The sequence below is a fragment of the Loxodonta africana genome, chromosome 23 (assembly GCF_030014295.1).
Source record: "Loxodonta africana isolate mLoxAfr1 chromosome 23, mLoxAfr1.hap2, whole genome shotgun sequence".
NCBI classification, from domain to species: Eukaryota; Metazoa; Chordata; class Mammalia; order Proboscidea; family Elephantidae; genus Loxodonta; species Loxodonta africana.
The window spans coordinates 30,831,976-30,858,781 of NC_087364.1; the positions used below are offsets into that span (position 1 = coordinate 30,831,976).

Sequence of the window (26,806 nt, forward strand, 5' to 3'; positions counted from 1 at the left end):
CAAATCTTGGGCTCCACCACATCTGTCATTTTGTTCTATATGACTTGCATGTTGCTGTGATGCTGGAAGCTATGCTACTGGTATTGCAAATACCAGCAGGGTCACTCATGGTGGACATGTTTCAACAGAGCTTCCAGACAAAAACAGACTAGGAAGAAGAACCTAGCAGTCTACTTGTGAAAAAATTGGCTAGTGAAAACCTTATGAATAGCAGCAGAACATTGTCTAATATACTGTTAGAAGATGAGCCCCTCAGATATTAAGGCATTCAAATTATGACTGGGGAAGAGCTGTCTGCTTAAAGTAGAGCTGACCTTAGCATAGATGGGAGTAAAGCTTCCAGGATCCTCATTTGCTGATATGGCATGACTTAAGAAGAAAGAGCTACAAACATCCATTAATAATCAGAAGGCAGAATGTATGAAGTATGAATCTAGGAAAATTAAAAGTCATCCAAAGTGAAATGAAATGCATAAAGATCAATATCCTAGACATTACTGAGCTGAAATGGACTGGTATTGGCCATTTTGAATCAGACAATCCTATGGTCTACTATGAGGAGAATGACAAAGAGGAATGGTATCGTATTCACCATCAAAAACATTTCAAAATCTATCCTGAAGTACAACGATATCAGTGAAAGAATAATCCATACACCTACAAGGAAAACCAGTTGATATGGACTATTACTCAAATTTACGCATGCCAAAGATGAAGAAATTCAAGATTTTTACCAACTGAAATTGATCAACATACAGTCAAGAGGCCTTGCAGTTACTGGTGATTGGAACGCAAAAGCTGGAAACAAAGAAGGATTGGTAGTTGGAAAATATGGCCTTGGCGATAAAAATGACACCAGAGATTGCATAATAGAATTTTGCAAGACCAGTGAGATGTTCATTGCAGATTCCTTTTTTCAACAACATAAACGGTGACTATACATGTGAATCGCACCAGATGGAAAACACAGGAATCAAATTGACTACCTCGGGTGGAAAGAGATGATGGAAAAGCTCAATATCATCAGTCAGAACAAGGCTCAGGCCAAGTGCACAACAGACAATTACTCATAGCAAGAAGAAAATTAAAACAATTCCACAATAGCCAAAATACAATCTTGAGTATATCCCACCTGAATTTCGAGACCATCTCAAGAATGGATATGACTCATTGAACGCTGATTGACCAGATGAGTTGTGGAAGGACATAAAAGACATTGTACATGAAGAAAACAAAAGGTCATTAAAAAGGCAAGAAAGAAGACCAAAATGGATGTCAGAAGAGACTCAGAAACTTACCCTTGAGTGTTGAGTAGTTAAGTGAATAGAAGAAATAAAAGAGCTGAACAGAAGATTTCATAGGGCAGCTTGAGAAGACAAAGTAAAATATTATAATGAAATATGCAAAGACCTGGAGCTAGAAAACCAAAAGGGACTAACATGCTCAGCTTTTCTCTAGCTGAAAGAACTGAAGAAAAAGTTCAAGCCTTGAATTGCAATTTTGAAGGATTGCATGGGCAAAATATTGAACAACGCAGGAAGTATCAAAAGGAGATGGAAGGAATATACAGTCACTGTACCAAAAAGAATTGGTTGATGTTCAGCCATTTCATGAAGTAGCATATGATCAAGAATCAGTGGTATTGAAGGAAGAAGTCCAGGCTGTATTGAAGGAATTGGGGAAAAACAAGGCTTCAGGAATTTGCAGAATACCAGTTGAGATGTTTAAACAAACAGATGCAGCACTGGAGGTGCTCACTTACCTGTGTCAGGAAATTTGAAAAATAGTTAACTGGCCACCCAACTGGAAGACATCCATGTTTGTGTCCAAACCAAAGGTGATGCAGAAATTACTGAGCAATACCATTAATAACACACACAAGTGGAATTTTGCTGATAATCACTCAAAAGTGATTGTAGCAGTGCATTGATAGAGATCTGCCATATATTCAAGCTGAGTTGAGAACAGGACGTTGTTGATGTCAGATGGATCTTGGCTCAAAGCAGAGAATACCGGAAAAATGTTTACCTGTGTGTTATTAACTATGCAAAGGAATTTGATAGTGTGGATCGTAACAAATTATGAATAACATTGCGAGGAATAGGAATTCCAAAACGCTTAATTTTGCTTACAAGGAACCTGTTCATAGACCAAAAGGCGGTCATTTGAATAGAAATTGGGCATTTTACGTGGTTTAAAATCAGAAAAAGTGTGCATTAGGGCGTGTATCCTTTCACCATACTCACTCAGTCTGCTCAGCAAATAATCCAAGAAGCTGGACTATATGAAAAAGAATGCAGCGTCAGGGCTGGAGGAAGACTCGTTAACAACCTGTGATATGCAGATAGCAGGACCCTGCTTGCTGACAGCTGAGAGGACTTGAAGTACTTACTAAAGATTGTAGCATTCAGTATGGGTTAAACCTCAACATAAAACAAGAATCCTCACAAGTGGACCAATAAGCAACATCTGATAAACAGAAATATTGATGTGAAGGATTTCATTTTACTTAGACAGCAATCAGTCCCCATGGAAACAGCAGTCAAGTCAAATGACATACTGCATTGGGCAAATCTGCTACAGAAGACCTCTAAAGTGTTGAAAAGCAAGGATGTCACTTTAAGGATTTAGGTGCGCCTGGTGCGCCTGAGTCAAGCTGTGGTATTTTCAGTCACCTCATATGCATGCGAAAGCTGGACAGTAAATAAGACCAAAGCAGAATTGACACCTTTGAATTATGGTGTTGGCAAGGAATATTGAATATACCATGGCTTACCAGAAGAACAAACAATTCTGTCTTGGAAGTACAGCTACAGTGTTCCTTGGAGGCAATAATTGTGAGAGGATTCATCTCACATACTTTGGATGTGTTATGAGGAGGGTCCAGTCCCTGGAGAAGGACATTAGGCTTGGTAAGGTGGAGAGTCAGTGAAAAGAGAAAGACCCTCAGCAAGATGGATTGGCACAGTGGGCTAAAACATTGTGAGAATGGTGCCCAACCGCACAGTGTTTTGTTCTGTGTCGGTATGAGTCACAATTGACTCGATGGCACCTAACAAGAAGTCTTCGACTGAAGGGTGAATTTTTGGGGTGGCTTTACCTGTTTAAAAGGGTGTCCAGGGGTCATAGTCTTGGGGGTTCTTCCAGTGTCTGACAGTCTAGTAAATCGGGTCTTTTGTGTATATGTGTGCATATGTAAGAATTTGAATTTCTACATTTTCCTCCCACTTTGTCTGGGCCACTCTATTGTGATCCCTGTCAGATTGGCCGGTTATAAAACCCAGGCCCTGTCTGGGCTCAAGTTGGTGGACGCTGTGGTACTTGTGATCCATTAGCCCTTTGGACTAGCTTTTCCCTTGTCTTTAGTTTTCTTCATTCTCCTTTGCTCTAGACAGGAGGGGACTAGTAGACTGATCTTAGATAGCTGCTCCTAAGCTGCTTTTTTTTTTAATTTTGGGCCTTAAGTGAAAGTTAATCAAGTCTGTCTCTCACACAAAAACCCATATACACCTTCATACACACTCCCAATTACTCTCTCCCTAATGACACAGCCCGCTCACTCCCTCCACTCTCTCTTTTTTGTGTCCGTTTCGTCAGCTTCTAACCGCCTCCACCCTCTCATCTGCCCTCAAGGCAGGAGATGCCAACATAGTCTCAAGTGTCACCTGATGCAAGAAGCTCCCTCACCAACATCCCTTTCCCACCCATTGTCCAGTCCAATCCATGTCTGAAGAGTTGGCTTCCGGAATGGTTTCTGTCCTGGGCCAAGAGAAGGCCTGGGGGCCATGACCACCGGGATCCTTCTAGTCTCAGTCAGACCATTAAGTCTGGTCTTTTGAGAATTTGGGGTCTGCATCCCACTGCTGTCCTGCTCCCTCAGGGGTTCTCTGTTTTGTTCCCTGTCAGGGCTGTCATTGGTTGTAGCCGAGCACCATCTAGTTCTTCTGGTCTCAGGATGATTTAGTCGCTGGTTCATGTGGCCCTTTCTGTCTCTTTGGCTCGTAATCGCCTTGTGTCCTTGGTGTTCATCATTCCCTTTTGATCCAGGTGGGTTGAGACCAATGGATGCATCTTAGATGGCTGCTTGCGAGCATTTAAGACCCCAGATGCCAGTCTTCAAAGTGGGATGCAGAATGTTAATAGATTTTATTATGCCAATTGACTTACATGTCCCCTGAAACCATGGTCTCCAGACCCCTGCCCCTGCTACACTGGCCTTCGAAGCATTCAGTTTATTCAGGAAACTGCTTTTGGTTTAGTCCAATTGTGCTGACCTCTCCTGTGTTGTGTGCTGTCTTTCCCTTCACCTAAAGTAATTCTTATCTACTATCTAATTAGTGAATACTCCTCTCCCACCCTCCCTCCCTCCCCCCATCATAACCACAAAAGAATGTTTTCTTCTCAGTTTACTATTTCTTAAGTTCTTGTAATAGTGGTCTTACACAATATTTGTCCTTTTGCACCTGACTAATTTCACTCAGCTTAATGCCTTCCAGGTTCCTCCATGTTATGAAATGTTTCACAGATTCCTCACTGTTCTTTATCGATGCATAGTATTCCATTGTGTGAATATACCATAATTTATTTATGCATTCATCCGTTGATGGGCACCTTGGTTGCTTCCATATTTTTGCTACTGTTTAAAAAAAATTTTTTGTTTTTAAACAGTGCTACAGTAAACATGGGTGTGCATATATCTGTTTGTGTAAAGGCTCTTATTTAGGATATATTCCAAGGAGTGGGATTGCTGGATCATATGGTAGTTCTATTTCAAGCTTTTTAAGGAAGCGCCAAATCGATTTTCAAAGTGGTTATACCATTTGACATTCCCACCAGCAGTATGGAAGTATTCCAGTCTCTCCACAGCCTCTCCAACATTTATTATTCTGTGTTTTTCGGATTAATGCCAGCCTTGTTGGTGTGAGATGAAATCACATTGTACTTTTGATCAGCATTTCTCTAATGGCTAATGATCATGAACATTTCCTCATATATCTGTTAGCTACCTGAATGTCTTTAGTGAAGTGTCTATTCATATCTTTTGCCCATTTTTAATTGGGTTATTTGTCTTTTTTGCGGTTAAGTTTTTGCAGTATCATGTAGATTTTAGAGATCAGGCTCTGATCAGAAATGTCATAGCTAAAAAGTTTTTCCCAGTCTATAGGTAGTCTTTTTACTCTTTTGGTGAAGTCTTTGGATGAGCATAAGTGTTTGATTTTTAGGAGCTCCCAGTTATTTAGTTTTTCTTCTACATTTTTTGTAATGTTTTGTATACTGTTTATGCCATGTATTAGGGCTCCTAATTTGTCCCTATTTTTTCTTCCATGAAATTTATTGTTTTAGATTTTACTTGGTTGCCGTTGGGTGGAGTGTTCTGTATATGTCTACGAGGTCAAGTTGATTGATTGTTGCATTTAGATCTTCCGTGTCTTTACTGAGGTTCTTTCCAGATGTCCTGTCCTTCACTGAAAGTGGTGTGTTGAAGTCTCCTACTATTACTGTGGAGCCCTCTATCTCACTCTTCAATGCTGATAAAGTTTGTTTTATGTATCTTGCAGCCCTGTCATTGGGTGCATGAATATTTAATATGGTTATATCTTCTTGGTGTATTGTCCCTTTAATCATTATGTAGTGTCCTTCTTTATCTTTTCTGATGGATTTAACTTTAAAGTCTATTTTGTCAGAAATTAATATTGCCACTCCTGCTGTTTTTTGATATATTTTTTTCCATCCTTTGGGTTTTAGTTTGTTTGTGTCTTTTTTTTTTTTTTTAAGCCTAAGGTGTGTCTCTTATAGACAGGATATAGATGGATCTTGTTTTTTAATCCATTCTGTCAATCTCTGTCTCTTTGTTGGTGCATTTAGTCCATTTACATTCAAGGTAATTATGGATAGGTATGAATTTAGTGCTATCATTTTGATGTCTTTTTTTGTGTGTTGACAGTTTCTTTTTCCCACTTGATTTTATGTGCTGAGTAGATTTTCTTTAATGTCCTTTCCTCATATTTGTTGTTGTTGATTTTGTTTCCCCTGAGTCTGTATTTTTCCCTTGTATTTTATTTTGATGAGTAGGATAGTTTGTCTCTTTTGTGGTTACCTTATTATTATTTTTATTTATTTATTTATTTACCCCTATTTTTCTAAATTTAAAACTAACTTTTCTTTGTGTCGCTGTATCTTCATCTCCATAAGGAAGGTATATGATTATATTTCTCAGTCCCTCTTTATTATTTTAATGTTGTCTTCTTTTATATAATAACATTGCCATTACCCTGTGTTGGGCTTTTTTTTTTTTTTTTAAATACTCTTGCTTTTTTTTTTTTTGGATTTCCCTGTCTGGGTTGACTTCTGGTTCCCCTGCCCAGTGTTCTTGTCTTGGGTTGATACCTGATATTATTGATTTTCTAACCAAAGAACTCTCTTTGGTATTTCTTGTAGTTTTAGTTTGGTTTTTACAAATTCCCTAAACTTGTGTTTATCTGCAAATGTCTTCATTTCACCTTCATTTTTAAGAGGCAGTTTTGTTGTATATATGATTCTTGGCAGCCAATTTTTTTCCTTCAGTTTTTTAAATACGTCATCCCATCACCTTCTTGCCTGCATGGTTTCTGCCGAGTAGACCGAGCTTATTCATATTGGCTCTCCTTTGTAGGTGACTTCGTTTATCCCTTGCTACTCTTATAATTCTCTCTTTACCTTTGGTTTTGGCAAGCTTGATTGTAAAATGTCTTGATGACTTTCTCTTAAGATCTACCTTATGTGGAGTTCGATGAGCATCTTGGATAAATATCTTCTCATCTTTCACAATATCAGGGAAGTTTTCTGCCAACAAATCTTCAACAATTTTTTCTGCAGTTTCTTTTATCCCTCCGTGTTCTGGTACTCCAGTCACTCGTAGGTTATTTCTCTTGATAGACTCCCACATGATTCTTAAGGTTTCTTCATTTTTTTAAATTCTTTTATCAGATTTTTCTTGAAATATAATAGTGCCAAGTGATTTATCTTCGAGTCCAGAACTTCTAGCTTCTACTTGCTCAATTCTGCTCCTCTGACTTTTATTGAGTTATCTAATTCTGTAATTTTATTGTTAATCTTCTGAATTTCTGATTGCTGTCTGTCTATAGATTTTTCCAGCTTATTAAACTTTTCATTATGCTCCTGAATAATCTTTCTAATTTCTTCAGTTGCTTTATCTGTGTGTTCCTTGGCTTGTTCTCTGTATTGCCTCATTTCCTTCCTGATGTCTTGAAGGGTTCTGTATATTTAACTTTTGTATTCTGCATCAGGTAATTCCAGGAATGCACTTTCATCTAAAAGATCCCTGGATTCTTTGTTTTGAGTGCTGTTGAGGTAATCATGGCCTGTTTCTTTATGTGACTTGATATTGACTGTTGTCTCCGAGCCATCTGTAAGTTGTTGTATTAGTTTATGCTTGCTTACTGTGTCGTAGCAGCTTCCTTTGTTTTGGTATACCCCTGTGGGTTGCTCGATTGAGCTAGCTTAATTGTTTTCACCTTTGGAGCTCTAGTGCCCTATCCCCAGCTGGCTAGAGCTGTTATCAGGTATATCAGTCTAGGAATCCATTCAGTTTTCTTGTATGAATTCAGCTCAGGTTTCCCGCTAGTTGATATCAAGTGTGTGGTATAGGCTGTGTCCTACAGTCTTAGAGGGGCAGGGGTGATTGGTGTATATACCGGTATCTGATTGCAGGAGCAGGTCACGCTCTGAGCAAGGCAGGGGGCTGAGAACCGACCCCCCAGGTATTTCTGAGGAAAACGCATCTCTGTTCCCTAGAGCGTGTTGGTGGGTGGGTTCTGCAGAGGGACCATGGGCACCCAAAGTTGTTGTTGTAAGGACTGGGAGGTACCTGTTATCTTTGGACCCCTGTCACGGGTAGCTGGGTGACCTGAGTGGAGCTACCAGTCCTTAGATCCTTGTTGTGGGTAGGTGAGGACCTTGTTTAATAGGCAAAGCAATGTCAGATGTCAGACACCCACCTATCCACTGCACAGCTGAAATTGTTGGAGTTTACCAACAAGGGCCTATTCTCCCGAAATAGGTCCATGCAGAAGGGAAAGGTGCTCAAGGTCCACGGATGGTTGATGCTTGGACAGGAGCCGCTTCTGTCCTGAGCTCCTTCATTTAATATAGCTAGCAAATTTTCTTTTCCCCCCAGTTGCAAATTTTTTCCTTCCCCAAGGCTGTGAGGATAGCTCTAGGTGCTCACCAGGGTCTGTCTCAGGCCCAGGGATTCAGCCACTGAAGCTGGCTTGGGGGTTTGGGGCATGGTAAAACATAAATAAGTACTTAGCTTTTGCCGAGAGCGCTCCGTTCTCCTCAGGTTCCAGAGGTGTGAGTGGACTGTGTGGCTGGCTGCATCTCCCTGAGGAAACTGCAGCCAAATGCTAGTACCAGCCCGCCGCCCCTCCGGGAATGGTGCCTGAGGGCTCCCTGTGATTCATGTCCAGTAACTCCTCTCCACTTCTGGATGGCCACTTCCTCCCCCTGCCCTGCAGTTCGTTGTCTAAGCTTGCCTTTGATGCTCAGGGCTCCCAGCTTGCCACAAATATCCTTGTTTTACTTGTTTTTTCTGGTCTTTGTTGTAAAGAGGGCTCAGTGGAAGCATCTGCCTATTCTGCCATCTTGGCTCCGCCCTCTGCTCCTAAGCTTTTAAGACCCCAGACACCACCCATCAAAGTTGGACATATGAACATTTTCTTTGTGAACTATGTAATAATGCCAGTGACCTACATGACCCCTGCGACCGTGGTCCCCAGTCCCCACGCTCAGTAACACAGTCCTTCTGGGTGTTTGGATGTGTCTATGAAGCTTTTATGACTTTGCCTTGGTCAGGGTGTATTTACTTCCCCAGTATAGTGTACTGTTTTACCGTTCAATGAAGTTATCACTTATCTGTTGTCTAGTTAAGTGTTTTTCCTGCCCACCACTTCCAAAACAAAAAAAAAAACAAGCACGTCACTGTTGAGTCATTTTCGACTTACAGCGACCCTGTAGCAACGCTGTAGGACAGAGTGGAACTGCCCGATAGAGTTTCCAAGGAGCACCTGGTGCATCCGAACTACCAGCCTTCTGGTTAGCACACGTAGCTCTTAACCCCTATGCCACCAGAGGTTCCACTCCCCTCCCTAGTAACCATGAAAGATTGTTTCTTTCTGCGTAAACCTTCTCTTGAGTTTTTTTTTTTTTAATAGTGGTCTCGTGCAGTGTTTATCCTTTCATGATTGACTTATTTTACTCAGCATAATGCACCCCTGATTCATCCATGTTGTGAGATGTTTCGTGGATTCATCATTGTTCTTTATCACTGTGTAGTATTCCATTGTGTGTATGTACCATAGTTTATCCGTTAATCTGTTGATGAGAACTTAGGTTGTTTCCATCTTTTTGCTTTTGTGACTAGAGCTGCAGTGAATATGGGTGTGCATATGTCTTTTTCTTGTTACGGCCCTTATTTCTCCAGAATATATTCCTAGGAGCAGGATTGCAGATCATATGGTATTTCTACTTCTAGGTTTTTAAGGGAGGGTCATATCTTTTTCCAAGGTGGTCGTACCATTTTACATTCCCACCAGCAGTGCATAAGATTTTCAGTCTCCCCACAACCTCTCCAATATTTGTTATTTTCTGTTTTTTTGAGTCATGCCAGTCATGTCGAGATAAGATGGTATCTCAATGTAATTTTGATTCCCGTTTATGGCTAATGATTTCCAGTATTTCCTCATGTGTCTGTTAGCCGCCTGAATGTCTTCTTCAGTGAAGTGTCAGTTAGTATCATTTACCCATTTTTTTAATTGGATTATTTGTCTTTGTTGTTGAGGTGTTACGGTATCTTATAGATTTTATAGATTAGAGCCTTGTCAGATCTGTCACAGCCAAAAGTTTTTTACAGTCTGTAGGTTCTCCTTAACCCTTTTGTTAACTCTTTTGCTGAGCGTAAGTCTTTGGTTTTTAGGGTCTCCCAGTTATCTAGTTTGTATGCTGTTTGTGCATTATTAATTGTGGTTTGTATCCTATTTATTTATTTATGTTAGGGCTCCTAGCATTATCTGTATTTTTTCTTCCATGATCTTTAATTTATAGTTTCAGGTTTTATATTTAGATGCTTGACCTTTTTGAGTTAGCTTTTGTGTATGGTGTGAGGTATCGGTCTTGTTTCATTTCGTTCTCGGTGGATATCCTGTTTTTTTCAGCACCATTTTTTAAAGAGACTGCCTTTTCCCCATTTAATGGGCTTGGGGAGTTACTGAACATTTTAACAAAGATTCTGCAGAAGAATCCTGATCCAAAGTGGGGAATTGCGGAAGAGAATTTCAAATTCTTACAGAATCCAGAATTTCTACTAGAGCCACGGAGACTACGTGAATTCCCAAAACTATTGCCACGAATTTATCTTTGAACCTTAAACCAAAAAATATCCCCTGAAGTCTTCGTTTAGCCAAACAGTAATTTAGTTCAATTAGTAAAGAATGTCTGCCCTGAGTGTTGTGCTCTTTCAAATAACTATGTGAGATCAGATTGACAACAGCAACTTGAAATGTTATATAGGAAGCTTGGGGGCAGTGATTTTATGTTAATGGAGGAGGAATAATTTGGAAAAGGAGGGTAAGAATTGTTGTACAACTTAGAAGAATGAATTCGATGTCGCTGAATTGCACGCATAGGAATTGTTGACTTGGTGGTATACAGCTGTGCATACTTTCAACAATAGGAACACAAAAAATAGATTATTAAGACTAAAAAAGGCATAAAGACTAAAAAAAATGTAGTTATTATGTTTGAGTCCTGGGTTACTGTACTGGTACTTGATAGGATTATTTTGTTGTTTTCTAATTTGAAAGAAGACAGGTATATTTTCACTGTGAAGGCTGAGTAAATTAAATTTAGTACTATGAATTGAAATTTTTTAAAAGGATTACCAAAAATTGGGTAATTAATTTCCATCAAAATGAAGAATCATTAAGTTGTTAATGGGAGAGAAAATCAGAAAAAGCATTAGTTTTTTTTCCTAAAAGATAAAAGAATGGAAAAATTTTATTTTTGTTATTTTTATTGCAGTAAAATACAGTAATCATAACATACTAGAACTTTTTTTTTTCCTTTGTCTCTTATAGGTTATTTGGCCTGGATAAATGTTCAGTGGGAGGAATAAAATTGACTGAGTGGACTCCTGTCTTATTAGGGAGTATAGCCAAGGCAGCTAGTCTCATGGATGTACAAAATTCATTTGGTGGTCAAACTAGTCCGTTAGGTAATAGATCTCGAAACTCTTCAGAAGAAGATGATGATGTTGTATTTATTGAATCTATACAGCCTCCTTCAGTTTCTGCACCAGCAATAGCTAATCAAAAAAACATACTTACATCATCAAGAAAGGAAAAGCAACAAGGAAACAATTTTGTAATTCTTCCTTCTTCAAGAGATTTGACTTCTCAGAAGAGAAATTTAAGTGAGACAATTGTCATCGATGATGAAGAGGATTTAGAAACAAATCATGAGCAAAAGAAAAATTCTTCCAGTTTTATTGAATGGGGACTTCCTGGAATTAAAAACAGAACCAAAGATTTGGATTTCTACACTTCCAGTCTTTCAAGAAGTAAGGTAAATGTAGGAATGGGTAATGGTGTTATTACTACAGAATCGACTCTGAAATTCATATTACTAATGTTACAACCTTAGAAACAAGTATAAGGTTTGTAAATACTGGGAGAGATACGAACTTAACGATTACACATATAACATCACTATAGAATATCAACTTGAGAGATGTCGCTAAAGGAGTCCAGTCAAGTAATTTTGCTGTTAACATACAAACATACACCCCATCTTTAACTTCACAGAACAAGACTGGAGTAGGACCTTTTAATCCTGGTAGAATGAATGTGGCAGGAGACATGTTTCAGAATGGAGGATTCGCAACTCATCATAGTCCGGGTAAGTGTCTTATGGTAATAATATTTTAATTCTACCCTAAGTAAGTAAATTAGATGTTCCTTTTTAGGAATCTTACCTATTTTATTTACATTCTATTGTTAAGTATTTTATTTCTCCTGACTTTCAAAATAAAATTTCATATTAAGATACACTAAATAAAATTTCAGTGTACTTGAACAGCTAGTGTTTTAATTGAAAACACCTGTACTACTAACACCATCAGACTCCTTGTTTATTAGCATCTCTTTATTTTAATATAAATTTGTAAAATAAAGAAATGGGTAATGAACTAAAAAAACAAAGTAATATTATGTAATAATTGAATGGCATTTAATTTAATTACATAACTTTAGATTTCAGTTTTTGCTTTTGGGCTGCTTGTCTCATTTTAGTTTTTATTTTAAATCAGCATTTTACTAATAACTCTCAATTTTGAAAGTGAAAAAACGTTCTTGCCTTTAAATCAAAGACTGACCTCTATTTAAAAAACCTACATTGACACTCCACTCTTGTTGCCATACAATTAAAACATAATGAAGTTACTAAAAACAAATTAGCATTTCTTTTGAGAATTTTTCATAACTTCAGGGGTTTTTCTTTTTTTTTTTTTTCAAATCATTTAAGTGCTTTTAGCTATTTGACCAACTTAGAATTTTGGAGAACTGAAAAGTAACCAGAACCTAAGAACCTAATCACTGTTATTGCTTTAATGAAACGCTAGTGTTTTGTTTTGTTCTTTTCTTTTCTTTTATGAAGTTCCTGGGTGGCACAGATAGTTAAGTGCTTGGCTACTGACCAAAAGGTTGGCAGTTCAAATCCACCCAGAGGCACCTTAAAAGAAAGGCCTGGCAGTCTATTTCCAAAAGGTCGTAGCCATTGACAACCCTAAGGAGCACAGTTCTTCTCTGTTATACTTGGAGCCACCGTGAGCTGGAATCAACTCTGACAGCTGGTTTGATTTTGTTTTTTTCCTCTGTTTATGAGAATACTACTGAATATTGGGGGGAAATAATACTGAGAAATAAAAAAATAATCTGTCTACTTTACCTCACTAACTAGAAGTTACCACTGTTAGAAGTTTGGTTCATATTCTTATACTCTTTGGCCTCTCTCTTTTTTTTTTTAAATATGATTGAATATAATTGAGACCATATAAATAGCTTTGTGTCCTGTTGATTTACTTAATCGAAATTTTAAGTTTCAGTGGCTATAAAATGCTCCTTCATCTGAGGAACCCATTCATCTATTTTTTTGAGCATTTACATGGTATTTTAGTTATCTAGTGCTGCTATAACAAATACCACAAGTGAGTGACTTTAACAAACAAGTTTATTTTCTCACAGTTAGGAAGCTAGAAGTCCAAATTCCAGATGCCAGCTCAAGGGGAAGCCTTTCTCTCAGTTGGCTCTGGACAAGGTCCTTGTCTTGACACACTTCACACTAATCCTGTCTCATTAACAAAGACAGCCCATTCCCAAATGGGATACTCACTCATTGCCATTGAATCGATTCTGACTCGTAGCTACTCTGTAGTTAGGGATTAGGATTTACAACACACATTTTGGGGGTACATAATTCAATCTATAACACATGGTTTCCTTTTTTTTGTTGTTTTGCTAATGTAACTCTACACTAAGTATTTGTTTACATTGCTTATTATTTCCATAGGGCAGTGGTTTTTGGCCTCACATTCACTCTTAAAATGATTAAGGACCCCAAAATATTTTTTTGTTTCTTTTGATAATTACCATATTAGAAATTAAAACTAAGAAATATTTAATATTTATTCATTTAACAGTAACTTGTAACATAACAGGAGTTTATTTTTTTAGTGAAAAATAACTTCAAAAAATTTTATCAATAAGAGCGACATTGTTTTTTATTTTTGCAAATTTCTTTGAAGTCTGGCTTAGTAGAAGTCAGCAAGATATATCCAAAATGTACATAGAATCTGTTGAAATACTCTGTCTTGTTTGAAGTATATAAAGAAAACCTGGTCTCACACAGTTAGGTGGCTAGAGAAGGGAGGACTATTTTAATAGGCTTTTAAAGATGATTATGGATAGTACTCTTGACGTGGCAACAAAACTGTAAATGATAGTTTCTGAGAGATTCCTCAGTGTGGAATCTGAAACCATATAATGAACTTTTTGTACTCTTTTACATTAAAACCATTGACATTTGAATGACTCTTTTACCCATGGATAATCAACTTGGTGACATTGTGCACTGGTTATCTGGAAAATATTGGTTCACTGAGTTACCAGGAAGCTCAGAAGCTCACAGTAGCAGAGACAAGTTCTCCAAAATTCTAATTCTGATTTTCACTTGAAAGCTCAAATTTTCTCATTGGCAACAAATACTGTCAGTTTTCCTTGAAATGACTACCCGTTGCCGTTGAGTTGATTCCGACTCATAGTAACCTGTAAGACAGAGTAGAAATGTCTCATAGTTTTTTCAAGAAGCAGCTGGTAGATTTGAACTGCCAACCTTTTAGTTAGCAGCCCAAGCTCTTAACCACTGCACCACCAGGGCCCTTGAAATGACTGACTCATTTATTTTCAAGAAAATCTCTGCCAGTAACCATAGTCAACTATTGGTATGAAGCAGAAGTACTGTATACTTCCCATTTTGTCACACAGGATATTCATACATGTAGTTGAAGTCTGGAATTTAATAAAATGAATAATAATTTTTACGGTTTTATCAAGGACATCTATAAATGAAGATGACACTTCTGCAAGTACACAATGTTGAAGGAAAGTATTTACTAGTACAGTTTTGTTTCATTGCCTTAATTTATGCTAGGATACCAGCAGTTTTACCCATCATCACTTTTGCACCATTCATAGAAATGTGAACATGGTGAAAAAGGCAAATAAATCTTAATATTATGAAAATAGTTTTGGCTTTATAGATCCCCTTTTCTTTGTTTTATCAATACAATGTTGAATAGAAGTGGTAAGAGTATAAAGCCATATCTTGTTCTCAGCCTCAGGGGAAGGATTCAGCATTTCATACTTAAGTATATTGTTAGCTCATGTGAGAAATAATCGTTTTTATATTCCTAATCCATTTGATAGTTGGTTATTTTGGGTTTTTTCTAGTCTTTGTAATCATAAAGAAGGGTTCTCATAGATACCTGTGTAAGTTTGGTACACTTGTCTTATTTTCTTAAGAAACATTTTTAGAGGTAGAAATGCTAAGTCAAAATGTTAACATATTTTTAGTGCTTTTGATGGTTAATGCAAAACTGCCCCTGCTAAAAAGTTGTGTCATATTTGTACAACATAAAGATTCTTTTTCCATATTGTAAACTCTCCTTAACTGATTAACTTTGCTTAACTGATTATTGAAAAATGGTATCATCTTAATTTAGTTTACATATTGTTGAAATTTTAATAATATATTTGCAAATTTTTCATGAGTTTTCTCTTTCATGTCTGTCATCCATGTATTACTATGGACATCTTTTGTTTATGGATGAAGAGTTAAGCCTGAGAAATAATATCATGTAAAAAAAATATGTTGAAGGATGTGTTAAACTTAAAAACAATTTAAGAAAATGTTGAAGTCTTAGAAATAACGTACATTGAAGTCATTTGTTTAGGTCTGTTGGTTATTATTTCTTTTAGTCTTTTACTTAATTGTTTGCTTTGTAATTTTTTCCTAAATTTTAGGTATATACTTACTTAAGCATGAATTCTATTTTACATGCAGATAAGCTCTTAAATGGAGTTAAAACCAGAAGCTGTGCCATATATATTTTTTAATGTTTCCATCTTAGAGACCATTTTTTTGCCTTGTGAAGTAAATTGAAGTGTATTTAATAGTGGGTATTTTTTTTATGGATAAAGTAGGATAGTTTTCTATTTAAAAGCGTAAGATAAATTGAAACTTAACTATAAAAAAGCACTTTTTTATATCTTTACACTATAGTGTCTTTTTAGATCTTTATATATCTCTATACTATCTTTTACTATGAAGTGTAGTTAGATACTGTGTTATCATTCCACTCGTATTGTAGGCCTGATTGATAGTTGCCAAGGTTGTTTGAAAGCAATTTTGATTACTCTTGGATTTATTTTTGTTCTTACCATTCCTTTATCTCATTGATTCAAGACTGTATTTTATATTTCTGTGATATTTTCTTGTCACATAAAATACCAGTGATTTTAAAAAGTAGCAGACAAAAAGCATTAAAGACCCATTTGACACTTATTTGATACTATTTCTTCATACCTACATGTAAGCTACTTTGTTTATGATATGTAGCAATTTTTGATTTCTATGAAGTATGGATGGTACACAACATTCTTGAGTTCTGTACAAAGTTTATTGGAGACAAAAGTTATCAAACCTACATCCTTTAAAAAATATGATTTAATCCAGAATTCTGAAGATAGTGTTCACCAAATTGTTGGGTGAAAGATGATGATGAAGTTATGTTTGAAGCTTTCTTAAAAGATTTAGTTCACCAGATTCTTGGGTGACGGATGATGGTGAAGTTATGTTTGAAGCTTTCTGAAAAGATTAAGCCACTTGTCAAATGGACAGCTTTTTGTTGTTGCTATTTTTTATTCTTTTATTAGCTTGAGTGTAGCATAGTAAAATCTATTTCTATTGTTAACTCCTTTTGCTTCCTGTCTGCCTCCGTAAAATTAACCACTTTTTACCAGGAGACTTTTAAAATAAAGTGGATTAGCAGTAATATTATAATTGTTACTATCTTGGAGTCAAAGCTCCCCAGAGTGTCTTTCTTTAGTTGCTGTATGTTCCCCACATTTATAAATTGAAGGTTTTCCCATACAGAAAAAAAAAATAGAAGCAAGATAATGATCTCTGTGTTTGAGTTATATTTAAATCTAGTGCTTTTAAGTTCAAATTTAATAAATTGTGGCCCTGCCTAAAGTACACATAAAACTGTGCATTCGTCTTATGAAAATAGGACTATGTTCATTAGAATAGACATTTAGGTAATTATTCCTTTTGCTTAAGATTAGGGTACACTATTTTTGAGAGATCACCACCCGTTTGTCATACTGCCATCTTTGCGAATGTTGCCATGATCCTGGAAGCTGTGCCACCAGTATTTCAAATACCAACAGTCATCTGTGGTGGATGAGTTTCAGCAGAGCTTCCAGACAGATAAGGAAGAAGGCCTGGTGATCTTCCAAAAATTAGCTGTCACAAACCTTATAGATCACGTGGATGACGGACCGAAATGTGAGAACTGAAACCATGAAACCCTTGGAAGAAACCATAGGGTTATTGCTACGGGACCTAGTTTTTAACAATGAATCCTTAGATGTGATATGAAAAGCACAAGAAGCAAAAGACAAAACAGATAAATGAGACTCTATCAAAATTAAAAACATGTTCATCAAAAGACTTTATCAACAAAGTGAAACAACCTTCAGATTGGGAGAAAATGTTGGGGAACTATGTATCTGATAAGAGTTTAATATCCAGAATGTATAAAGAACTCCTACAACTTAACAATAAAAAGGCAAGTAATGGAGGCGGAGCCAAGTTGGTGGAATAGACAGACGCTTCCGTTGAGTCCTCTTTATAACCTCTTTGTGACACGCTGGGAGCCCTGAGCATCAAAGGCAAGCTTAGCCAATGAAATGAGGGGGGGAAGAAGTGGCCGTTCAGAAGTGGAGAGGAGTTACCAGACCTGAATTGCGGGGAGCCCTCACATGACAGCAGCAGTGGTGGCGGGCTGGTATTAGCGTTCCACCGCAGTTTCCTCAGGGAGAGGAAGCCCACTCATACCTCCGGAACCTGAGGAGAACAGCGCTCTCGGCGAAAGCTAAGTGCTTGAGTATATTTTACCACACCACACCACCCCACCCCCGAGCTGGCTTCAGCGGCTGAATCCCTGCGCCTGAGATAGACCCTGGTGAGCACCTAGAGCCATCCTCACGGCCTTGGGGAAGGAAAAAATTTGCAATTGGGGGAAAAAAAGATATTTTGCTACCTCCATTAACTGGAGGAGTTCAGGACAGAAGCGGCTCCTACCCAGGCATAAACTGTCCATGGACCTTGAGCACCTTTCCCTTATGCATGGACCTGTGTGGGCGTATTTTGGAAGAATAGGCCCTTGTTAGCAAACTCGAGCCATTTCAGCTGTGCAGTGAAGAGGTGGGTATTTGACGTTTGACATTCCTTTGCCTATTAAAAAAGGTCCTCACCTACCCACATCAGGGACCTAAGGACTGGTAGCTCCACTCAGGTCACCCAGCCACCTGTGACAGGGGTCGGTACTTCCCAGTCCCGACAGCCAAAAACTTTGGGTGCCCATGGTCCCTCTGTAGAGCCCAGCACACTCTAGGGAACAGAGACGTGTTTTCCTCAGAGACACTTGGGGGTCGGTTCTCAGCCCCCTGCCTTGTTCAGAGCGTGACCCCCTGCTGGAATCAGATACCGGTATATACCCCAGTCACCCCTGCCACCTAAGACTGTAGGACAGAGCCTGTACCACACACTTCATGACCAGCTACCTGGATACCTGAGCTGAATTCATACAAGAAAACTGAATGGACTCCTAGACTGATATACCTGATAATACCTCTAGCCAGCTGGGGACAGGACACAAGAGCTCCAAAGGCAAAAATAATCAAGCTACCTCATTCAAGCAACCCATAGGGGTATACCAAAACAAAACAAAGCAAGCAGCCACGACACAGTAAGCAACCATAAACTAAATACACTAACCTATATGTGGCTCGGAGACAACGGTCAATATCAAGTGATACAAAGAAACAGACCATGATCACCTCAACACACATTCAAAACAAAGAGTCCAGGGATCTTCTAGATGAAATTGCATTCCTGGAATTACCTGATGCAGAATACAAAAGTGAAATATACAAAACCCTTCAAGACATCAGGAAGGAAATGAGGCAATACGCAGAACAAGCCAAGGAACACACAGATAAAGCAAAAGATAAAGAAATTAGATTATTCAGGAACATACGGAAAGGTTAATAAACTGGAAAAATCCGTAGACAGACAGCAATCAAAAATTCCAAAGATTAACAATAAAATTACAGAATTAGATAATTCAATAGAAAAAGAAGCAAAATTCTGCAAGTAGAAGCTAGAATTTCTGAACTCAAAGATAAATCACTTGGCACTATTATATATCAAGAAAAATCACATAAAAAATTTTTTAAAATGAAGAAACCTTAAGAATCACATAGGAATCTGTTAAGAGAAATAACCTACAAGTGATTGGAGTACCAGAACAGGGAGGGATAACAGAAAATACAGAGAAAATTGTTGACGATTTGATGGCAGAAAACTTCCCTGATATGGCGAAAAATGAGAAGATATTTATCCAAGATGCTCATCGAACTACACGTAAGGTAGATCTTAAAAGAAAGTCACCAAGACATATTATAATCAAGCTTCCAAAACCAAAGATACAGAGAGAATTATAAGAGCAGCGAGGAATAAATGAAAAGTCACCTACAAAGGAGAGCCAATAAGAATAAGCTCGGACTACTTGGCAGAAACCATGCAGCCAAGAAGGCAATGGGATAACATATTTAAAAAATTGAAGGAAAAAAATTGCCTGCCAAGAATCATATATGCATCAAAACAGTCTCTTAAATATAAAGGTGAAATTAAGACATTTCCACATAAACACAAGTTGAGGGAATTTGTAAAAACCCAACCAAAACTACAAGAAATACTAAAGGGAGTTCTTTCGTTAGAAAATCGGTAACATCAGGTATCAACCCAAGACCAGAACACTGGGCAGAGCAACCAGAAGTCAACCCAGACAGGGAAATCCAAAAAAAACAAAGCAAGTTTTTTTTTTTTTTTTTTTTAAAGCCTAATACAGGGTAACGGTGACGTCACTATATAAAAGAAGACAACATTAAAATAATACAGAGGGACTAAGAAATGTAATCATACATCTTCCATATGGAGAGGAAGATACGGCGATACAAAGAAATAAAAGTTTCAAATTTAGAAAAATAGGGGTAAATAATAAGGTAACCACAAAGGAGACAAACTATCCTACTCATCAAGATAAAATACAAGGGAAAAATACAGACTCAGCAGAAACAAAATCAACAACAACAAATATGAGAAAAGGACAATATACAAAGAAAATCTATTCAGCATATAAAATCAAGTGGGAAAAGAAACTGTCAACACACAAAGACATCAAAATGATAGCACTAAATTCATAACTATCCATAATTACACTGAATGTCAATGGACTAAATGCACCAATAAAGAGACAGAGAGGCAGAATGGATTAAAAAACGAGATCCATCTATATGCTGTCTACAAGAGACACACCTTAGACTTAGAGACACAAACTAAAACTCGAAGGATGGAAAAAAATATATCAAGCAAACAACAATCAAAAAAGAGCAGGAGTGGCAATATTAATTTCTGACAAAATAGACATTAAAGTTAAATCCATCAGAAAATTTAAGGAAGGACACTATATAAGGATTAAACGGACAATACACCAAGAAGATATAACCATATCGAATATTTATGCACCCAATGACAGGGCTGGAAGACACACAAAACAAACTATCAGTATTGAAAAGTGAGATAGAGGGCTCCACAGTAATAGTAGGAGACTTCAACACACCACTTTCGGTGAAGGACAGGACATCCAGAAAGAAGCTCAGTAAAGACACGGGAGATATAGATGCCACAGTCAACCAACTTGACCTCATAGACATATACAGAACACTCCACCCAACTGCAACCAAGTATACGTTCTCTTCTAGTGCACATGGAACATTCTCTAGAATAGACCACATATTAGGTCATAAAGCAAGCCTTAGCAGGATCCAAAACATTGAAATATTACAAAGCATCTTCTCTGACCATAAGGCCATGAAAGTGGGAATCAGTAACAGAAAAAGCAGGGAAAAGAAATCAAACACTTGGAAACTGAACAATACCCTGCTCAAAAAAAGCCTGGATTATACAACACTTTAAGGATTGAGTAAAGAAATTCATAGAATCCAATGAGAATGAAAACACTTCCTATCAGAACCTTTGGAACACAGCAAAAGCAGTGCTCAGAGGCCAATTTATTTCAATAAATGCACACATCCAAAAAGAAGAAAGGGCCAAAATCAAAGAATTATCCCTACAACTTGAACAAATAGAAAGAGAGCAACAAAAGAAACACATAGGCACCAGAAGAAAACAAATAATAAAAATTAGAGCTGAACTAAATGAAATAGAAAACAGAAAACAATTGAAAGAATTAACAAGACCAAAAGCTGGTTTTTTGAAAAACTCAACAAAATTGATAAACCACTGACCAAGCTGACAAAAGAAAAACAGGAGAGGAAGCAAATAATCTGAATAAGAAATGAGATGGGCGATATTACAGCAGACCTAAGTGAAATTAAAAGAATCATATCAGATTACTATGAAAAACTATACTCAAACAAATATGAAAACCTAGAAGAAATGGATGAATTCCTAGAAACACACTACCTATCTAAACTAACACAAACAGAGGTAGAACAACTAAATAGACCATAACAAAAGAAGAGATTGAAAAGGTAATCAACAATCTCCCAACCAAAAAAAGCCCTGGTCTGGATGGCTTCACTGCAGAGTTCTACCAAACGTTCAGAGAAGAGTTAACACCACTACTATTCAAGGTATTTCAAAGCATCGAAAAGGGTGGAATACTACCAAAGTCATTCTATGAAGCCACCATATCCCTGATACCAAAACCAGGTAAAGACACCATAAGAAAAGAAAATTATAGACCTATATCCCTCATGAATATAGATGCAAAATTCTAGCCAGTAGAATTCAACAATACATCAAAAAAATAATTCACCATGACCAAGTGGGATTCATACCAGGTATGCAGAGATGTTTCAACATTAGAAAAACAATTATGTCATCCATCACTTAAATAAAACAAAAGATAAGAATCACATGATTTTATCAATTGATGCAGAAACGGCATTTGACAAAGTCCAACACCCATTCATGATAAAAACTCTCAGCAAAATAGGAATAGAAAGAAATTCCTCAACATAATACAGGGCATTTATACAAGGCCAACAGCCAACATCACCCTTAATGGAGAGAGCCTGAAAACATTGAGATCGGGAACCAGACATGGATGCCCTTTATGACCACTCTTATTCAGTATTGTGCTGGAAGTCCTAGCGAGAGCAATTAGGCTAGATAAAGAAATAAAGGGCATCCAGATTGGCAAGGAACAAGTAAAAGTATCTCTATTTGCAGATGACATGATCTTATACACAGAAAACCCAAAGGAATCCTCCAGAAAACTACTGAAACTAATAGAAGAGTTCAGCAGGGTATCGGGATACAAGATAAACGTAAAAAATAAGTTGGATTCCTCTACACTAACAAAAAGAACATCAAAGAGGGAATCGCCAAATCAATGCCATTTACAGTAGCTGCCAAGAAGATAGAATACTTAGGAAGAAATCTTACCAGAAATGTAAAAGGCTTATACAACGAAAACTACAGTACACTTCTGTAAGAAACCAAAAGAGACATAAGTGGAAGAACATACCTTGCTCGTGGATAGGAAGACTTAACTTTATAAAAATGTCTATTCTACCGAAAGCGATCTATACATTTAAGACAATTCCAATCCAAATCCTAGCTACATTCTTTAATGAGATGGAGAAGCAAATCACCAATTTCATATGGAAGGGAAAGAGGCCCCAGATAAATAAGGCATTACTAAAAAAGAAGAACAAAGTGGGAGGACTTACTTTACCTGATTTTAGGACCTGTTATACTGCCACAGTAGTCAAAACAGCCTGGTACTGGTACAACAACAGATCCATGGACCGATGGAACAGAATTGAGAATCTAGACATAAACCCATCCACATATGAGCAGTTGATGTTTGACAAAGGCCCCAAAACAGTTAAATTGGGAAAAGACAGTCTTTTTAACAAATGGTGCTGGCATTACTGGATATCCATCTGAAAAAAAATGAAACAAGGCCCATACCTCACTCCATGTGCAAAAACTAACTCAAAATGGATCAAAGACCTAAATATAAAATCTAAAACGATAAAGATCATGGAAGAAAAAATAGGGACAGTGTTAGGAGCCCTAATACATGGCGTAAACAGTTTACAAAACATTATAAAGAATGTAGAAGAAAAACTAGATAACTGGGAGCTCCTAAAAATCAAACACCTCTGCTCATCCAAAGACTTCACCAAAAGAGTAAAAAGACTAAGCCCAAAGGGTTGGCAGTTCGAATCCGCCAGGCGCTCCTTGGAAACTCTATGGGGCAGTTCTACTCTGTCCTATACTGTCGCTATGAGTCAGAATTGACTCAACGGCACTGGGTTTTGGGGACAGACTAGGAAAAGTTTTCAGCTATGACATTTCTGATCAGCACCTGATCCCTAAAATCTACATGATACTGCAAAAAGACAAATAACGCAATTAAAACATAGGCAAAAGATATGAGTAGACACTTCACTAAAGAAGACTTTCAGGTAGCTAACATATGAGGAAACGTTCACGATCATTAGCCATTAGAGAAATGCAGATCAAAACTACAATGAGATTTCATCTCACTCCAACAAGGCTGGTATTAATCCAAAAGTCACAAAATAATAAATGTTTGAGAGGCTGTGGAGAGGTTGGAACACTGATACACTGCTGGTGGGATCTATTTGGCAGTTCCTTAAAAAGCTAGAAATAGAACTACCATACGATCCAGCAATCCCACTCCTTGGAATATATCCTAGAGAAATAAGATCCTTTACACGAAGAGATATATGCACGCCCATGTTTATTGCAGCACTGTTTACAATACCAAAAAGATGGAAGCAACCAAGGTGCCCATCAGTGGTTGAATGGATAAATAAATTATGGTATATTCACACAATGGAATACTACGCATTGATAAAGAACAGTGAGGAACCTATGAAACATTTCATAACATGGAGGAACCTGGAAGGCATTATTCTGAGTGAAATTAGTCAGTTGCAAAAGGACAAATATTGTATAAGACCACTATTATAAGAACTTGAGAAATAGTTTCAACTGAGAAGAAAACATTCTTTTGTGGTTATGAGAGGGGGTTGGGAGGGAGAGTGTGAGAGCCGTATTCACTAATTAGATAGTAGATAAGAACTACTTTAGGTGAAGGGAAAGACAACACACAGTACAGGGGAGGTCAGCACAATTGGACTAAACCAAAAGCAAAGAAGTTTCCTGGATAAACTGAATGCTTCAAAGGCCAGCGTAGCAGGGGCTGGGGGCTGGAGACCATGGTTTCAGAGAACATCTAAGTCAATCGGCATAATAAAATCTATGAAGAAAACATTCTGCATCCCACTTTGAAGAGTGGTGTCTGGGGTCTCAAACGCTAGCAAGCAGCCATTTGAGATGCATCAATTGGTCTCAACCCACCTGGAACAAAGGAGAATGAAGAACACCAAAGACACAAGGCGATTACGAGCCAAAGAGACAGAAAGGGCCACATGAACCAGCGACAACATCATCCTGAGATCAGAAGAACTAGATGGTGCACAGCTACAACCGATGACTGCCCTGACAGGGAACACAACAGAGAACCCCTGAGGGAGCAGGAGAGCAGTGGGATGCAGACCCCAAATTCTCATAAGACCAGACTTAATGGTCTGACTGAGACTAGATGGACCCCAGTGGTCATGGCCCCCAGACCTTCTGTTGGCCCAGGACAGGAACCATTCCCGAAGCCATCTCTTCAGACATAGATTGGACTGGACAGTGGGTTGGATAGGGCTGCTGGTGAAGAGGGAGCTTCTTGGATCAGGTAGACACTTGAGAGTATGTTGGCATCTCCTGCCTAGAGGGGCGACGAGAGGGCGGAGGGGTTTAGAAGCTGATGAAATGGACACAAAAAGAAAGTGGAGCGAGAGCGGGCTGTCTGATTAGGAAGAGAGTAATTGGGAGTGTATAGCAAGATGTATATGGGTTTTTGTGTGAGAGACCGACTTGATTTGTAAACTTTCACTTAAAGCACAACAAAAATTATTTTTAAAAAAAGGCAAGTAGCCTAATCCAAAAATGGTGAAAAAGCTTGAATAGACATTTCACCAAACAGAATATGCGAATGACCAACAAGCACGTGAAAAGATGTTCACCACCATTAGTCATTCAGAAAATGCAATCAGAACCTCAATGTGATACCATCTCACCCCACTAGAAAAGCTAAGATTTTTTTTAAAAAAAGGAAAAATAACAAGTGTTGAAGGTGTGGAGAAATTGGAACTCTTACTCATTGCTAGTGGAAATGCAAAATGTAATGGTTGCTGTGGAAAAGCTTGGCGGTTCCTCAAAAAGTTCAACATAGAACTATCATATGACACAGCAATCCCAATCCTGGGTGTATACCCAAAGAAGAAATCAAAAACACGATTCCAACCTGTAGTGGCCCTATAGGACAGAGTAGAACTGCCTCATAGGGTTTCCAAGAAGCATCTGTTGGATTCGAATTGCCAACCTTTTTGGTTTCCAATGGGAATGCAAACAGAAATCTGAACACCAATGTTCGTTGCAGCACTATTCACAGTAGCCAAAAGGTGGAAACAACCTAAATGCCCATCAGCAGATGAATGGATAAACAAAATGTGGTATATAGATACAACAGAATATTCTGCAATGTAAAGAGAAATGAAGTTCTAATTCTTGAAAACTTAATGCTGAGTGAAATAACTTGAAAAGGACAAATATTGTATGATTTCACTTTTATGAAATAAGCAGATATATAGGAATCAAAGCTTACTAGTGCTTATCAGGGGTAGGAGGTTGGGGGAAAGGGGAAGCTATTACTTAGGGGGTACTGAATTTCTGTTAATAGTGGTGGAATAATTGGGAAAACGTGATGGTTGCACACGATGATAAATGTAACCAGTGTCACTGAATGATAGAAGTAAAAAATGTTAAAATTGCAAATGTGATACATACTTTTACTACAATGCAAAAAATAATGTTAAAGTGAAAAGAATCTTGGCTGGGACAGGAGGATGGGTTATGGATCACAACAGAACATTGTCCAACTTGCTTGCCTTGGACACATCATCAGGAGGGATCAGTCACTGGAGTAAGACATCATGTTTGGTGAAGTACAGGGCCAGAAAGGGTGAGAAACCCTCAGTGAGATGCATTAGCACAATATCCACAATGATTGACTTGAACATGCTGGGGATCGAGAGGATGACAGAGGACAGGGCAACCTTTTATTCTGTTATATATAAGGTCGCCATGAGTCTTGAGTCTTCTCAACGGCAGTTACCTACCTATTTTTCAGTGAAAATGCTTCACTCTTCACATATCCTTACATAAACAGTAAAAAAAACTCATCAGTGAAAATACCTAAACTTAGAAATTGCTCTTCCATCTGTGTTGTATTTATATTGCATTATAAACACTTCTGGTCATATACTAGTTCTAGGGAGTTCAGCTTCTGATGAGAGCAGACAAGGTAATCCCATTACCTAGTGGAGAAAGGGAACTCGATGGTTTTTTTTTTAAATAATTAGAAGAAAAAAATGCATATGTCAAAAGGCGTCAAATACAAATACACTGAAAAAATTATAGTTCTGAGATCTGAGAGAAGACGCTCCAAAGATTAATCCTGGTATTTGTGGCTGTTCTTCCCCTTTGATAATCCTTACACTTCCAGAAAAGGCTGCTCATAGAGGCTTAGAAACTGAGCAGAACTTTCAACAGACAGGGATCCACAAAGAAGGACTTTGTGAAAAAATAAAACAAAAACCTTCCAACCTTTGGAATGGGCTGGAAACATCATTCAGAGCCTCAGACTTCTTTGAAGTTTTTCATATAAAAT

At 37.8% G+C, this 26,806-nt stretch overlaps 1 protein-coding gene across 12 annotated transcripts in view; it reads left to right on the forward strand.

The window, feature by feature from the left end:
- ZMYM5 (zinc finger MYM-type containing 5) overlaps positions 1–26,806 on the forward strand; it is a 58,104-nt gene that overhangs the window by 14,848 nt on the left and 16,450 nt on the right. For 11 of the 12 annotated variants that reach the window (XR_010319119.1, XR_010319118.1, XM_023553100.2 and 8 more), the window contains exons 2-3: positions 11,133–11,619; positions 11,859–11,952. Coding sequence is in view for 10 of the 12 variants with exons in the window: in XM_023553100.2 (XP_023408868.1) it covers positions 11,133–11,619; positions 11,859–11,952 (581 nt within the window). In the remaining 2 variants the exon portion in view is untranslated. Of the gene's footprint in view, positions 1–11,132; positions 11,620–11,858; positions 11,953–12,708; positions 16,945–26,806 lie in introns of those variants that run through there. The other variant, XM_064275399.1, reaches the window with a different exon arrangement.